Raw genomic sequence first — 17,368 nt, forward strand, 5'->3', positions numbered from 1 at the left:
TTTTTATCTTTGCATATCAGGGCAATTCCTCCTCTGTGTCTGTTTCTTCTCTGAGGGCTGACTGCCTGCCTGCTGTCATCCCTGGGACTTATTGCCTCAGGGCCTCAGTACCAAAACCTGTGCGGTCGGCCCCGCCCCGCCTGTTCATGCCCCGCCCCCGACTCCACCCTCTGATGAATGGAGAAGTGTGTACTCACTCCCTTCATGTCTCTCAAACCTTATCGCAAAAACCTGCCCTCTGGTTTGGCTACCTGTTTTGCCTCCTTATTCTAGTCCTAACTCCTGGATTCCCTTATTCTCCATTTACCCCAAAATGGCCAGCTCCCACCCGCTGTGCCTGAAGTCTGTACAGAAACAAAGCCACATACACTAGCATTTCATGCAGGCAAAGCTCGAGCTCAGGGAGGGACACTGTTCTCTCTGAAACTCATGGTCCCTGAAACTCACCCTCCGAGCCGTCAGCAAGCTCGAGCCTGCCTCCCTCCTGCTGCCCCTCGCCCCTGAGATGAGGTTTGGCCACAACAGAAACAACAGTGGAAAGAGTCCTGGTGCTATTTTCTGAAAGAAAAAAAATGAAGGATAAGGGTAGGAGTCATCCCCGGCTCTAAAAATATGACTATTATACCAACACTAGAGGCCCAGTACACAAAAATTTGTGCACTTGGGGCGGGTCCCTCAGCCTGGCCTGTGCCCTCTCACAGTCTGGGACCCCTCAGGGGATGACCACCTGCTGGTTTAGGCCTGCTCCCTGGGGAATTGGGCCTAAGCTGGCATTCAGACATCCCTCTGGCAGCCCAGGAGCCCTCGGGGGATGTCCACTTGCCAGCGGGGAGCAGGCCTAAGCTACAGTCGGACATCCTTAGTGCTGCTGAGGAGGCGGGAAAGGCTCCTACCACTACCGCTGTACTGGCAGCCATCAGCCTGGCTTGTGGCTAAGCAGAGCTCCCCCTGTGGGAGCACACTGACCACCAGGGGGCAGCTCCTGCATTGAGCGTCTGCCCCCTGGTGGTCAGTGTGTGTCATAGTGACCAGTCATTCCCAGTCTTTCTGCTGTTAGGGTCAGTTTGCATATTACCCTTTTATTATATAGGATAGAGGCCTGGTGCATGGGTGGGGGCCGGCTGGTTTGCCCTGAAGGGTGTCCCGGATCAGAGTAGGGGGCCCGCTGGGGTGCCTGGCCAGCCTGGGTGAGGGACTGATGGCTGTTTACAGCTGGTCACACCCCCTTCAGGGTGGGGGTCCCCACTGGGGTCTCTGGCCAGCCTGGGTGAGGGGCTGATGGCTGTTTCCAGGCTAGCCAAGCCCTCCTGGCAATGGAAGCTCCCAGCCTCTCCTTTTTTACTTTTTTTTTATTCTGGGATTTATTTACCTTCTATAATTGAAACTTTGTTGCCTTCAGTGGAGCTCAGAGCCGGCCAGGAAACTTGGCTTCCTCCATCACTGGAGCAACCAAGCCTCCTGCTCACTTCAGCTCCGTGGCTTCCAGCCACCATCTTGGTTGGGTTAATTTGCATATAGTCGCTCTGATTGGCTGGTAGGAGTGGCTTAAGGCATAGCGAAGGTACTGTCAATTTGCATGTTTGTCTTTTATTAGTGTAGATTTCAAGCAAGCTTATGAAAAAGCTATTTACTTCCAATTCCAAAATCCATCCTATTTGACTACGTTAGGGAATCCGAAGATCCTGGTGCCAATGAAAGTAGCGGTGAATTTGAGGCTGAGTGAGAGAGGCTGAGGAGGGGGCCCCGCATCAGAAACGGTTGTGGTTGGAGCCAGGGGCTGCCAAAAGGCCGAAGCTTTGCTTTGGGAAGCCCTGCGCTGTGATTATTGCACGGACAAGTGGCTGTTCTCACGGGGCGGTAGGGGCACCTCAGTTTAGTCCACTGGGCCCTAGATAACTTGTTAGCTTAGGACTTAGGGATGCCTTCAGAAAAGAGGAGGGGGGAATGCCAATGTCTTATCATATTTGACCATAGCCAAGGCCTTAGAAACGATTGCAATGGGTTTGCGTCCTTCTGTATTATTATCTGTATTGCAACCCCCCTCCCCCGCCATGGTAATTACTCTCACTGCTCCACCACCATTACTACCCTGCTTAATGTGCACCTGCGATGTGCCAGGCCCTGTGCTGGGTGCTGTATGTACATTTCTCTAATGCTCGCAGCAACCTTGCCTTGAAGGTGTTATCATCCTATTTAAAGGAAGAAATGAAGCCCAGAGGGATTCAGTAGCCCAAGGTCACAGGTAGTTGGTGGCTCCTGCTCCCAAAGCCCATGTTCTTCCCACTTTGCCAGGCCCAGGCCTCCCTCTGCTACTTCTCCTGCCATTGTCCATGGCTCCTCCTCCTGAGGGAGCCTCCACGGCAGTTCCGTGGTCTCTGCAGGCCAGACACCCTCCCCCGGCTTCCCGCCTCCACCGGGACTCCCCAGGGCCCCCACTGGCTCCTTCCCTGGGACTCAGCACCCTTTGGCTTCTTCGGATGACCCCCCCTGAGTTGTGCTAATATATGCCAGCCCCCTGCCCCCCCCCCTGCACCCCACAGTAAGGGACTGTAGGGACAGAGCCCAGAAACCCATGTGGGTTAAATGGAGGGCCTGGCCCACTGCACCCGAGAGGAGCAACAAGTCTATGCAGCACATAAAACATGACTGGAACCTGACAGCTGAAACCATTTCCATTTGATTTTGTCTCCTATTTATAACCCCGTGGGCACGTTCTCCTCAGCTCCAGCCCCAGCAGCTGGAGAGCAGCCCCCACATCAAGGAGCACTGACTGTTACCCACAGGCCGGCCGGCCGGCAGCTTGCCCGGCCCTGGGCCTTAACCGGGCACGTTTCTCTCTGCTGACTTTTTTTTAAGCACCAGCTGATTTAAATGAATAGAATCGAGCTTTGTCTTGGAGGATGAGAGTTTATTATTTATATCAAGGAGCCATGTAAAACTCACTGTTTGCATGTTTTAACCCATCTAAAAATTATATACAGGGTGTCCCCAACCATGTATACACACTTTCACAGCTGATACCTCAATGTTGAAAATGAAATGCATTTTAATAAACACTGCCTTTATAATGATTCAAAGTGTGCATATACGTTGTTGGGGACGCCCTGTCTATTGCCAAACCACACATCATCGTGCTTGGGTTTTATTTCACGCCCTTAGTAGAACCCTGCCCTCACCTCCACAGTCACTAAGGGGCCCATACACACCAGCCTCAGTGAGAGGGAGCTTTGGGAAGAGGTGGAATGTACCTACGCACCCTCACTGGCACAGAGGAGCCTTGAGTGTAAAAGTCTAAGGCAGTGGTTCTCAACCTTGGCTGCACATTAGAATCACCTGGGAATCTTTTTAAAATCCTGATTTCTGGGCCTCATCCCCCGGAAATTCTGTTTCTTTGTTACTAATGTTGTGGCCCCACCCCATAACAAAGAAACAGAATTTCCGGAGGACGAGGCCCAGAAATCAGGATTTTAAAAAGATCCCCAGGTGATTCTAATGTGCAGCCAAGGTTGAGAACCACTGGTCAAAGGCCATGCTGCATGGGCCCGCCACTCACCCCAGCCAGAGCCACATCTGCAAATGGAAGGAAGGGCTGTGGTCTGCAGCTCCTCCTCCAGGCAGGCCTTGGAAGCTAGTTCTATCCCTCCTTCGCTGAGATAAGAACATCTAAGCATCTCAAGCAGCATCTCTTGGACAGGTGCCCACACAGCCAGGAGCCCTCAGCTCCCCGAGGTGTTTTGTACTGAACAATGCATGCTGGGAGCTGAACTTAAATTTCTCCAGTGCTTACCTACTCTCGCACATTTGCGTGAGTTTTTAACAAATGAGCCTATTTGCTTAATTCTCTGAACTGTTTATAGAATATTATCACATGCTGGAATAGTGATATTAATAAGCTCCTTAGCTTAATTAAGCATAGACAGAGCCAAATGCCTAAGCTTCCCACAGAATGTGCTAATCTTGTGTGATTATGGTGATTACTTGGGTAGCCAGAATGAAAATCCCACAGAAGAAACCGGGTCTCCCAGACATGGTATCATTGGATCATTTTTATAAATGAGAGCACCCCCCAAAATGTGATCCCCATGCCCTGCCCCAGTGATCAGAGGGGAGCGGTCTGGAAGCCCAGACTGTGTCTGCCATTTCAGCCTGAGTTGAAACGCTCATCCATTACGAGGCGCATCTCCTCCGCAAGACGGGGTCAGGGTGACGGGCGCTCTTGAGAAACCTGAGGGGGTGTGGGAGGAATCATGTCAAGTTACAATGTTTTTCTTCAAATTATTATCTTTAAGAATGAACTGCTTTTTCCTCTCTCTGTGACTTACTAACGTTACCAAATATGGTGCTTGGCATCCTAAATGGAAGAAGAATCTTGGATTCTGGACAATTAAAGTGTCATTTTGGGATGATAACGCGTTTAAGTGTTTGCTCAGCACCGAGACCATCCCCGGTCTGTGCTCGACGCCTCATCACTGGGCCTTTCTCCTTGGGGACCCCAGGAGGCACCTGTCTTCCTTGCCCCAAAGGAGGGCGAAGGCTTCTCAGACACTCCCCACCCAGACCAGGGGCTCATGGCTGCTGTGTGGGCTCCCTCGGACCCGCCATCCTCACCGCCACCCCTTAATCCGCAGGCTCCTGGGCAATGACAGGGCTCCCACAAATAAGCTAGGACGAGTCACTGCCCAACCCTGTCGCTGAGACGGGTCATGAACATTGCAGTCAGCACCCGGGACGGATGCGTCACACGTGTGGCAGGTGCCCAGCAGAATTTTCACAGGCTCTCTAACACTTCACTTCCCTCTCAAGGAAGGGTATTGCAATGGCTTTTTAACTTTTTATTTCTTTTTATCAATATATGCAAATATACTTTTACATAAACTGTAAGTCAGACACACTTATTAAAGCACGATTTTTTTCTCATCTGACTTGGCACTGCCTCTTCTTTCCAATTCATCTCCCACCATCAGGTAACCCATCGTAACAGCTCTGTGGCTGTCCACTCCCATCACCTCCCTGCTCATAAGATCATGCACATGTGTACACGCACACATGAACACTCACTCATACATGCGCGCGCGCACACACACACACACACACGTAAGGCTCTTGCCGTTGTTTGACCAAGAACAGGATCATTTACACCCTTTTATCCCATCATCTCTTTTGTTTCCTTTACTCTCTTTCCCTGCTCTGTTGAATTGTTAAAATTTTGCCATTCTTTCCCCACAACCCTCCCCCCATCTTTTTTCTGATGCTCTGTCTACTTGGGTGTATTTTTATTTTCTTGAGTTAAAAAGTAATTACAACATGTCCGTAGTTAGTACAGATGCATCCTCCCTGCACCCACCTCCAGGGCTGTAGCGTGGTGAACCCTCATGGGACGTCCCCTCGCCTTATCTCCATCAGGCATGATTGCTTAACGTTTCACACACACACACACACACACACACACACACACACACACACACGAGCTTTTATGGTCAATAGTTAAATATTTTATTTGTTTTTATGCTCATCATTGTTCCTCTTATCCCACCTATCTCTGCTTATTTTTCTCCTTATCGATCACAATGATAATTTTTACCCTTGGTGCCAGGCACCCTTCCAGGCACTGTGCCCATATGACCTAATGCAGTCCTCACAGCAGCCATGCTATCACCCCTACTTTTCACTTGCAAACACACCCGGAGCAAGTAGCTCAGCAGCGTGCCCCCCAGGGCCCTGTCTCGGAGCCCAGGCACCTGACCTCGTGCATGGCTGCCTCTAGGCTGAGGTCTCCTTGGGGCAGGGCTTCTGTGGGTGGGATATGCTTGGTCCCCTCATCACAGAACATGACTTCATGGCACCCTCACCTGTGAATGGCAGTTTGACAATCTATCAAATTCAAGTTGACCGCACTTCCCTCCGTTGTCTCCGGGCACCTGTTGTCACCGGGCAGGTCCCCTGGAGGCGGGTGGTGGGGCCCCCCCTCCCTGAAGCCCTGTGGTTGCGGTGATGCGTCTAGGGGCGGGTTTATTGACATCCATCCTGCTCAGTACCCCGAGTGCACCCTCAATCCGGGGGCTGACGGCTTTCTTCATTTGGAAAATCCCAGCTGCTGTCTCTTCACATTTCCTTCTTCCCCGGCCCATCTCTTTCTTCTTCCTGAACTCGTGTTAGACAGATGGAACCCTCTTGGTAGCTTCCCCGCGGCTTTGGCGGCTCTTTCCCATGTTTCTCACTTCTGTGTTTGGACGAGTGTTTCTATACTATCTTCCAATTCACTGATTTGCCTTTAAAATATGTCAAGTCTGTGGTTTATCCCCTCATTCCTTCTATTGATTTTTTGTTTTGTTTCCATCACTCTAATTTATATTTCAAAATTCCTTTCTTTCCACTTACTATTTTCTTGACACCGATTCGTTGCATGGTTTCTTTTAAAGAAAGCGCACGCCTTTATTCGTCTCTGAGTATTCTCAGCACGCTTACCTCCACATCTGTCTGGGAAGTACAGACTGGCCCGTCGTCATGGCGAGCAGCCTGCACATCAAGCACCAGGCCCGCTGCCCCCAGCAGAGCAGTCCCCTCCGGCCGTGTCAGACGGCGCGCTCCAGGATGGCGCTCACAGCGCGGCCTCTGTTCGGGAGTGGGAGGTAATTCAGCTCTTCCAACCTCAGGAAAGGGGCATCAAATGTCGGGGTGCACACTGCGGGGTGTATGCCGCAGTTAGTCACTGAGAATTCGGTGCGCACATAGCAAAATGAGTAGATGTCAAAAGCAGGCCTGATAAGTAAGAAACAGAATGAGAACTGTAGCTCAATAAAACGCTGTAACACAGGCGGTCAGAATGCAAACAATAAAAGTGTGTGTGTCCGGGAGTTAGGCTGCCTGCCCATTGGAGGAAAGGGGGGGTGGGAGAGGGATGGGCCGAGGCGGGGATAGAAATGCGCACACGCAGGCGTGCAGACTGCTGGGGACCGTGCCGTAGACTGGAGAGCGGGACTAATTCATCCTCTGAGCTTCTGCATCAATAAATGTCTTGATCTGCCTGTCCAGGAAATTACTTTCATCTGTAACGAATTCATGTTCCAACTATTGATTTTGCTATCTTTTCTAACATTAGATTTCTTCATATAGTTTGGCATTTGGGTGAGCAGGCCCATTTTTAATGAAACACATTTTCTTTCTTTCTCTCTGTCTCCCTTTGTGCTCGCCCCTCTCCGCCTGACAGACCCTCCAGGCCCCCCGTCCGGAAGTGGCGGTGGACAGCGGTCATTGGAGGGACACGCCAGGGCAGTGCTGGGCTGTGGCCGACCTGGCCATGGGGTCACGGGCAGCTGGGCTTCCCAGCTGGAGGGGGCTGACTTTGCCCCTCTCTCCCTCCCTCCCTGGACGCCGTGGGATGTGAACCAGGGCCCCAAGCGGCGTCTGGCAGCACTGTTTTCTTCTCAGTCCCCTTTCACTCACAGGTTGGGTGATGGGGGTCTCACCCCAACCTGCAGCTTCAAACTCCGGGCCAGGTCTCATCCCCTGCCTCGCGTGTGCCCTTTTAGTCACCCTCCCGCTGCCGGGCCCCGAGCCCTGCGAGCTGATGGCTCCACTCGCCATCTTGCATCTCCGTCTCATGTCCGGGCTTCAGAAATATGTCCCGTCATCTAACCCAGCCACGTTTTCTCGATAGTCTCTCCTTTTTTTATTTTACCCACCACAGCTCCTGTGGAGAGAGGTGGTTCCTGTCTCCATAGATATTCAAATGATTCAAGCAAGTTTAGATAAACCCGATGAAAAGTAGATTAACAAGGAGAAGAGGCGTGGAAGGATTTACACACCCGTTTGTTGGCAATTCATCTCAAGGTGACGTATTCAGTTTAGGCTAAGCCCTTTGCTTTCACAGATAGCCATTCAAGCAGCCTTGAGAAAGCCTAGCCTTCAGTGATCACCGCCTTCTGTGTTAGCAGAAAGAAGCTGGCTTCCCCCTCTCGGCTGCATCAACACCTAATTCAGGGCCCCAGCCAGACCTTCCCTTTCAACGGGGCCCCTCGGGCAGGAGACATAGTCTGTGCATCTCTCCTCGCCCCAGTCCGCTACCGATGTTTATTCTACGTGGATTTTACTGGGATGTGAGCCGCGGAGGTGAACAGAAGAACCCATTTGACCAGAGCTTTTAGTGATTACCTAGGACTCTGGACTCCAGTATGAATAGATTCAGTCTAGCCCTAGCTGGTTTGGCTCAGTGGACAGAGCGTCAGCCTGCAGACTAAAGGGTCCCAGGTTCAATTCCAGTCAAGGGCACATACCCGGGCTGCAGGTTCAGGCCCCAATAGAGGGTATGCAGGAGGCAGCCAATCAATGATTCTCTCTCATCATTGATGTTTCTATCTCTCTCTCTCCCTTTCCCTTCCTCTCTGAAATAAATAAAAATATATATTTTTTTAAAAATAGATTCGGTCTCCCCCAGCCCTACATTTCCATTCAAGGCCCCCTTCCCAGCTCTGCCCCAGCCAGTGTACACCTGGCCTCGTATTGCCCAGCAGTGTAGCCTTCTGTGGCCAGAATGCCTTTCCCAGGCCCACCTTAACAGACCTGCTCTTTGGGGATCTACTCAAGGCTCACTGTCAGTAATGATGCCTTTCCTGATGCCACTTACCCGCCTCTCCCTCCTCTAAACTTATCTCTGCTGTCGATTTGACATTTAGCCACCAGGACCTGTCATCTTATGTATGTAATATCTTTTCAATGTCGGAAAGTGCCTTAATACCTAAAACTCATGAGGTGTATCGGCTGTGCAGGTTCGCTCTCCCTTGATGCTCCAAGATTCCTGAGAGACGGGGAGGCAGATGGCATCACAGTTATAACATTATTCTCATTTTTTCCAATGATATCATTGAGGCTTAGAGATGTTAAGTAACCTGCCCAACCAGGAAGTGGCAGAATTGGAATTTGAACTGAACTTTGCCTATCAACAAATTGTAATAACTTTCTACTATAATCAAAATGGCAAAGAGGTTGGCTTCTCCTCAAATCCAACCTAAGTGGCTGGTTATAGCTGCCCTAAGTGCTGTGTCAAAAAGCCAAACTCAGTCCGACCAGTGTGGCTCAGTGGTTGAGTGTCAACCTATGAACCAAGAGGTCTCGGTTTGATTCCAGTCAAGGCACATGCCTAGGCTGTGGTCTTGGTCCCCAGTGGAGAGCATGTAGGAGGCAGCCAATCAGTGACTCTCTCTCATCATTGATGTTTCTATCTCTCTCTCCATCTCCCTTCCTCTTTGAAATCAACAAAAATATAACAAAATTAAAAAAAAAAAAAAACAGCCAAACTCAGGCTCAGCATGACAGGGAACCGTCCACAATGAAGGAACAGGGTCATGTGGGTCCAGCTATGGAGGAAGAGCACTTGGCCACCTGTTCGCTGTCCCCTGCGGCATGCTAACTTTCCTGAGCTAGGAGAGCATTTACTACCGGTTGCATTTACATTACATGTACAGGAGCATTTACATCCTACAGCCCTTGGAGCATGGAGCTTACCCTATAGCAGGTGAGCGTCAATATTTACCGCCTGTAGCTACATCGACACCCTCGGTGAGGCCCAGCAGAGACGGGTTCCCACAGCCTGCAACAACCCCACCAGGGGCTGTGAGCGAGCAGCTCCGCTCCGGACCAGCTGAGCGGCTTGGCTCGGTGACTGATTCCAAACTAACAGGCATGCAAAATACAGTGTGAAGCTTAAGGAAAAGTGTTTGACCCAGAAGACTGAACATCCATGTGAAGGATAAGTGGTAATGCTTTTCTGCACGGTGATAATACTTTTCACACGCACGACCTGGTACAGAGAAGCCGAAAGCCGTGCGGAGCGCACACCCTGCACGTGGCTACTCCTAAGGTTGTGCATCTCCTCTTGGGGACCCCCCCACCCCCATCATATGTGATAGTTCCTGATTTCCTGTATCTCAAGATTCCTGGGAGGATCAAGGGATAAGGGGCCAGCGTTCTCTGATACCCCGCCCCATTACTGCTGCTGCCATCCCTACTCTGACCACTAGTGAATCGGAAAGGGAGAGAATTTCTGGCAGGGACTGCTGTCAATTACTGGAGACACAAAATGACCAATTACCACTCTTCTCCAAGCCAGCTCTGCTCCCCTCCCCGGCCTCCCTCCCGGACTACCTCCTGCCTCGGGCCGGGAGTTCTGTTTCCGCCTCATCTCTTTACCATACCTCGGGATGGGGACAGGTCCAGGAACACAGGCCAAGACCAGCAAATGTATCACCATGCTCGTGACAGCAAGCTGCATGCGGAGCGAATTCCGCAGCCCCCACCCCCTCAGCTCCTCCCTCTGCCAAAACCCGGGGAGCTGTAAGATGCCGCCGACTGCAGACTTATCTCCACATGAGGACTGGTCCTGTTGGCAAATGCAGTTAGGTATCAGTCATCGAGCTATTTTTAGAAGCTTGTTTGGGAAGATCTCAAAAAAAAAATTGCCCCGTGGTGGGAGATGTTAGCCAATTCGCCAAAACAGAGCATCAGTAAACACATTGTAAACATGCCATTAGCAATATGGAGCATCAGGAAGACGGCCTTTTGTCCCCTAAGAATGGCTCACTGCTCCGTGAGCAGGTAGGATGCCCATGGCGTTTATACACCTTTCAATCCTGGTGGCCAAATCCTGTCTTTATTCACACGAGCAGCTCTTCCCAGGCTGGGGCTGTGGAGGTCCTTGACCCGGTCCTTCCAGAGGCGCTTCCCAGGGTCCGGCCGAGGGAGCCGTCATTCCAGCTGGAGCTGGAGATCGTGACAGGCCAGGCTGAGCACCCGCTTGGGCAGTGCATGAGGTGGGGCACGTCGTCAGGGAGACCCAGGTCAGGGAGGTCGGTGGTGGGGAAGGCAGGGGTCAAGGAGGCGCCACAGGAGCAAGTCACCCGCAGTGTCACTGGGAGGTGGTACCCAGGCTCCTGGGCGGCTCCCGCTGCCAGGCCCCTGGGCCAGGTCCCAGGAAGCAGGCCCGGCCCAGAGACCCTGGCTCTCCCCACTGCGGGCAGCAGAAAGCCCTGCTGGCCTGCGCTAAGCAAACAGATGAGTCTAAGTGTGTGCTCCGTTGTCACAGCACCGTGGCCTTTTATTTGAAGAACTAGAGACCTCGTGCACAAAATTCATGCACTCGGGGGGGTGGGGATCCCTCAGCCTGACCTGTGCCCTCTCGCACACAGTCCAGGAGCCCTGTGGGGAGCGGGCCTAAGCAGGCAGCCAGACATCCTCAGTGCTGCCATGGAGGCAGGAGAGACTCCTGCCACCACCGCTACACTCACCAGCCATGAGCCCAGCTTCTGGCTGAGCGGCGCTCCCCCTGTGGGATCTGGCTGAAACTGGCTCTCCGACATCCCCCAAGGGGTCTTGGATTGTGAGAGGGAGCAGACCAGGCCGAGGGACCCCACTGGTGCACAATTGGGGCCGGGGAGGGACATGGGAGGTTGGCCACCAGGGGAGGGACCACGGAAGGGCTTCAGGGCATGTCCAGCCTGTCTCACTCAGTCCCGATCGGCCAGACCCCAGCAGCAAACTAACCTACAGGTCAGAGCATCTGCCCCCTGGTGGTCAGTGCACATCATAGCAAGTGGTTGAGAGGCCTTATCATATCATTATCATATTACGCTTTGATTGGTTGAATGGCCAACCGATTGACTGGACACTTAGGATATTAGGCTTTTATTATATAGGATGTGTGTGCTGTACTTTAAAATTCAAGTCAGTGATATTGATTCAGCTGGAGTCTCAACCCAGCAGCACCCCTCCCCCCAACTTCTTCACTCTGCTGATGAAGGCAGTGATGGTTGTGTCCCTCGGGTGGCGGGGTGGGTGCAGGGGGAGGTCCCATCTGGCTGGGGCTGGGGCTGGGGCTGGCCTGGGGTTCAGGCCATGTTCCTGTTGGCTCCAGGCCCTCCCAGTGCTCATCCTTGGGCCGGGTGTCCACATCCCCAGCTCCCTCTCAGCACCCCCCTGAGGTCCCACCTTCCCCACTGGGAACTGGGGGCAATCATGGCTATGCCCCTGGCTTCCTCTCTGTGAAGATGCAGACTGGCACAGTGCACGCCTGGGCCCAGCTGCACAGCAGCCTCCGAGAGGGAGCTGAAGGAGCTGGTTTAACCCAGAAAGGACACGTCTGAGTGGAGAAATCCTAGCACCCTGAGGGGTGGAGGGCTCTCACTGCCGACGAGAGAGGATCCTTTCTCTGCTCTTCCAGACAACTGACCGGCCGGAGTCTGAGAGTACAAGGAAGCAGGTGTGGACGCACCTCAGTAATTCCTTATGCAACCTCATCAGTGGGACAGCCGGGACACATACACGTGGGCAGGGAAGTGGCCATTTCATTCTGTAGAAGGCATTCCTAAAGGTGGTGGGAAGCTAACCGGAATGACCTCTGACCCAGTCATGACGTTCTAGGAGGGCCCGAGAGCTGTGAGTGAGCGGCAAGGCCTCCTGTGACCGCTTCATTGACTGCAGTTCAGCCGCAGCCTCTGAGGGGCCGAATGCACTTTGTGTCAAGAAAGAAATACATGAGACAAGGGAGCGAAGAGGTTCCCAGGCTCCCTGGGAGTCCCCCGGTGGCCTGACCACATCTCCCAATGGGACAGGCACTGTAGACAGACTGACATTTTCACTGGCGTGCTGAGCCCTCGCACATAAGCCTCAGGGCTGTGGCCTCACCCTCCCTCGGGCGCAGACTCCTAGAGCTTTAGAGGCGGAGGGAACCTGCGGGCATGTTGTCCCAACCCTTGCCCAGGGCCGGCGTTCTCACCCCAACCACCCAGCGCGGTCACCCAGCTTCTGCCTGAGCAGGAAGAGCCTCGGCCAGCAGTTAGTCCATTTTGAAACCACTTAGTCCGTGTTGAGACAGTCCTCGTTATGAGCTGTTTCTTCCTCATATGGAGCCCATGTCTGCCTTCAGTCAGCGTGACTTTTGCCCTCAGCAGTCGGACAAAAACAAATGTTTTCTCATCCCCTTGACAATGTTTAGATTTTTTAAGACAGCAGTTATCTCCACGCCTCCTCTCCCTCCAAGTATTTTCCTCCCCATCCAGATGCCTCGGGTCACCTCAGATAGTCCTCATCTGGCACAGTTTCAGACCCCTCACCATCCCAGTTACCATCTTCTAAATATTTTCTATTTTACTAATGTTCCTTATAAAGAGTTGCTCCTAGAACAAATACCAACTGTGGTCTGATGACTGCTATCACCTCCTTTGACCTACCCACTATACTTTTATTAATACAGCCTAGAATTATATGTGCTTCATACCAAATGGTCAACCGTTGTGTTTATCTTAAGATGTTGATTAACCAAAACCGCCATCTTTTTCTTTTGACACAATTTCATGTAGTTTAAAGAATTAAGTGGATTTAAAACTGGCCCTGTAAGTTATTAAAACATCAAACCCTGCCTCCCTGTGTAAGAGATCAGAGCCCTAGCAAAGATTGTCAGTGAGAGACTAAGTAGTTGATCCCCAAAATGATTGGCCTCAAAGGTGAAATGTATATTGGCAGTGATGTGCCAGGGCCCCAACCTTTGCAGCCTCTTCTTCCAACAAAACTCAGGCAGAGAAGGGCTCTTCTTGGAGGCTGCGCCTGCTTTTGTCTCCCTTACTCTGCCTTTCTTTTCAGCTTGCCCCATGCTCCTGAGGCCATCCTCCTCCCAGCCCCTGGGAACTCACTAGCGGTTTCCCTTTGTGTCTCCGACAGGTCACCTGAAGGAAGCAATCACCCAGCGGCATCTGCAGCAAGCAGCTCTAGGTGCGTACAGAGTGGAGGCTGCGGGAGGGAGGTGAAGGTTACACCAGCTCACCTGCCTGGAGCCCCACCCTCAGCTGGAACATAACCCGCCCAAACCCTCGGGGAGCGGAGGGAAAGGAGGTCTGCTGTCAGTGCAGCTTCCTGCAACGCCGGGGACCAGTTTCCCCCGCCTGTGTGCTTGCTCCCGGCGTCAGCACCAGGCACCCCACCCTCCCAGCTGCTGCCTCATCCTCCTGACCTTGTCCACCCCAAACCCCAAACTAAATTCACCCCACATCCCAGCCCCCCAGAGTCCTACCCTGAGCTTCCTAGAGCCACTGCTAACTAGTCCAACAGTGAGGACTGGCGGTTAAAGCAGCCTCCGTGCCCGTCTCCTTCCATCCTCACCACCGTCCAAAAGGTCAGTGCACTTTCCGTGTGAAGGCGATCCAATGACTTCCCAAGGTCACAGGGCTTCTCAGTGTGAAACTCGGACTCGGACCAGTTCTCCGAGTGCTTTTAGCCCCACGCTGCTTTTGCCCACAGCCGTGGCATACGCATTCTGCACGTTGATAATGCAAACACTAAACAAGCACCGCGACATTCTAACTCGAAGGCCTTTGGCGCCTTTTAAGCAGCGACATCTGCAGACAATGCTTCCTTCTGACCTGTGCCCCGAGGAAGTGCGCTGGGAGGAGCGTGCAGCCCCAGAGAGGCTGATGGGCAGGCACCTGGGCAGGGCCAGCTTGCTCCTCTGCAGCCTGGGACCAAGCACACATGCAGCTTCAGTTAAATATGCAACGTGTTTATTCCAAACAAAGAGTTTGTCCAGGGTGGCCTGGCCCTGGAGTGGCCCGGACCTGAGAAATCCAGCAGCTGGGACTCCTAGCAGAGAATAGAGGGCAGCCCAGGGTCACGAGGATGACCCCCGTGACCTAGGAACTTGATCATTAGGAAGGCTGGTTGTTTGGTTTCAGTAATAATAATGATCGTTTCAACAACTGCTGATTACATCAGAAATAGAGCAGCGAGGCCCAGGACACACTGGCCAGAGCTTGGCCCCAGGACTGAGGGCAGGTCAGCCTGCCAGGCCTGGCTCCTGTATGTGCTTCTGATGGTGATGGTTAGCGGGGCTGGTGACTGTCATGAGCTGAGCGGAGCCGTGTGGAGGAGATTGACTGGTGAAGGGAGGCCAGGCCCAGGGACGTCAGAGAGCGCCGCCGCCCGTGTCAGAAGAGCGTGTGCTACCCTTTCGAGAACTTGGGAGCCGTGTTAAACACAGCTGGTGTTAAAAGTTAATTATATACAATTAAGTAAATTACATTGAAAAAAACAAAGGTAACAAATACTCAAAATCCACCCCTTCCTGAATAATTTACCACATTTTACTGTCATCTCTGTGCTCGAGGTCATTGACATCGCGGGGTCTGTCTCATGGAGATGGATTTGATGGTGGGGCTCCCGTGTGTCTCCTTAGGCCACGTTCAGGGCGTGGCCCAGGCAGCTTGAGGTCAGTGTGGTGGGAGCTTTTACACCAAGGAACTGACACATGTTATAAGTGGAGCCCGTGGTTACACATCTACCATCACACCTCTGGCACAGACAAGTGTCCATTGAGAGGCCATCTTCTGCACATGTGTGTGTGTGTGTGTGTGCGCGCGTGTGCTCTCATGATGACTTCTACCCGCTCCTGGCTGAAAGTCCACGATGGCCCTCCTTCATGGCCTGCCTCCCACGGAACCCTGTCCTTTATAAAGTCAGTGGGCAAGGAAACCAAGGGAGACAGAGCGGGGCAGGCGAGGCCGGGCCCAGCAGCCGCCCCCCCCCCCCGCCCCCCCGCCCGCCCATGCAACAGCCAGGGTCCGAGGGGGTCTCTGGGAGACACATCAATGGCCAGTTCTAAGAATGTCACGCACAAACAAAAGTTACTGGTGGACTGAGCGCGGGGCCCACTCCCGCCCACTGCTTCAGGAAACAATGAAACAATGTTCTTTTTAAATTAAGCAGCATTTGGGAATGATTCTACTTGAACTAGATTCAGCGAGCGCCTGAATTCCCTGTGTTCCCCCCACTTTGAGGTCCTGGCTGCGATGGCACAGTATTGTCATCATGCAGATGACACAATCAGCAGACCTTCTCAGTTCTTCACCACGAGCCAGGCATGACTCTACGCTCTTTGCCTGTGTTTCCTCCTGTGTTGCTTCTAAAACACCCACGAGCAGATACGACTGTTGCCCTGGCTTTACCGTTAAAGCTCAAAGGGGTTACACACACGTGCTTAATGTCGCTCAGCTAAGGATGCAAACACGACAGCGCGGCTCCAGATCCCGCGCTCCCACCCCCACACTGCGCTGCCCTCACCCTTGCCAGGCGGGCATTGCTGGTCCACAGAGGGCAGAGGTCCGATGCCTGCCCTAGCCAGCAGGAGGGGCAGCATGCATAGAGAAAACTCCATCTAATTTCAGATTTAGACACATATGTATTGTGCCATCGTGTCCTCTTCCCACTGCAGTCCCCGGAGCAGTTCGACCGTGCCCTGCCCCCGGTCACCCCGGCGGCTTTGTCCTCCAGCCCCACACACCTCTGCGAGAGCACCAGCCCTGTTTTGTAGTTATCCGTTTCCATCGCTAATCTCCACGCTAAAACGTGGGCTCCCAGAAAGTCCGGTGAGTCTCTGTACCCCTAGCAGCCAGCACAGGCAATAAATAGGCCCAATCAGTGCTTCCCCAGATGGCTTCCAGACCCACACATCTTGCAAAAGCATAATGAGACATTGGAACATAAAATAAAATAAGTCCATTAAAAGCAGTGGAAGGAGTAAGTGCTTTTGGACCCCACAGCTGAGCAGATTATAACACACAGGCGATAAATTCCTCTCCCCCTTATCTAGCCGCGAGGCAGAGAGAGAAGCACCCTGAGTGCCAGTTTCTTTCCTGACAACAGGAAGCACGCTCACTAATTTACCCGCAAAAATAGAATCTCTCCCTGGAACCAAACACAGCCAGGACGTGTGGCGCAGACCCTTGTGTGAAGGACAGAGTGGCTTCGTGAGCGACGTCTCCCACTGCAGCTCTACAGAACGCAGGAAATGCTGTTCGAGCACAGTTCTTAGACCGACCCCCGTAACAGCGGGAGCGGCCACTGCAGCTCAGCTCAGGAAAGTGTGGGTGTGGGTGTGCGCGGCCGAGGTCCTGCGCCAGGCACCTGCGCTCCGTAGGATGGAGCCGGGGCCAGCCCCGAGCACGGCTCCTCCGGCTCCTCCGTGTCTCTCCTGAGCAGTATCTGACCAGGGACTGGCTCTCGCCCAGCTGCCCTCAAAGTCCTCCCAAGTGCCTGTGACTAAAGTGTAGGAGACACAGGCCCTGCTGAGCAGCTGTACAATGTGTCAGGCGAGAGGGACTGGCCATCTGGGCTTCGGGAGGAAACTCACCTGAGGAGGTGGCCTGGAGGTCACTGAGACCACGGCCTGGGCTGAGCTTAGAGAAGGGACAGGACTCAGAACCCAAGTGGAGGGGGCAGGGAGGGGTTGTTGTGGGTGTGTGGGGGGTATATGTGAGGTATGTGTGGGGTGTGTGACATGTGTATGGTATGCATGATGTGTGTGGCCTGTGTGGTATGTGTAGTGTGTGCA

The 17,368-nt window shown here is 52.9% G+C and overlaps 1 protein-coding gene across 1 annotated transcript in view; it reads left to right on the forward strand.

Annotated features, from left to right (window-relative positions):
* KIF6 (kinesin family member 6) overlaps window positions 1-17,368 on the forward strand; it is a 404,956-nt gene that overhangs the window by 353,432 nt on the left and 34,156 nt on the right. Inside the window, exon 16 of the mRNA XM_070419405.1 lies at window positions 13,708-13,758. Coding sequence (XP_070275506.1) covers window positions 13,708-13,758 — 51 coding nt within the window. The remainder of the gene's footprint in view (window positions 1-13,707; window positions 13,759-17,368) is intronic.

This window comes from Myotis yumanensis, unplaced genomic scaffold, assembly GCF_028538775.1.
Source record: "Myotis yumanensis isolate MYYU_CA2020_CCGP unplaced genomic scaffold, mMyoYum1.0.hap1 SCAF_6, whole genome shotgun sequence".
Taxonomy (NCBI): Eukaryota; Metazoa; Chordata; class Mammalia; order Chiroptera; family Vespertilionidae; genus Myotis; species Myotis yumanensis.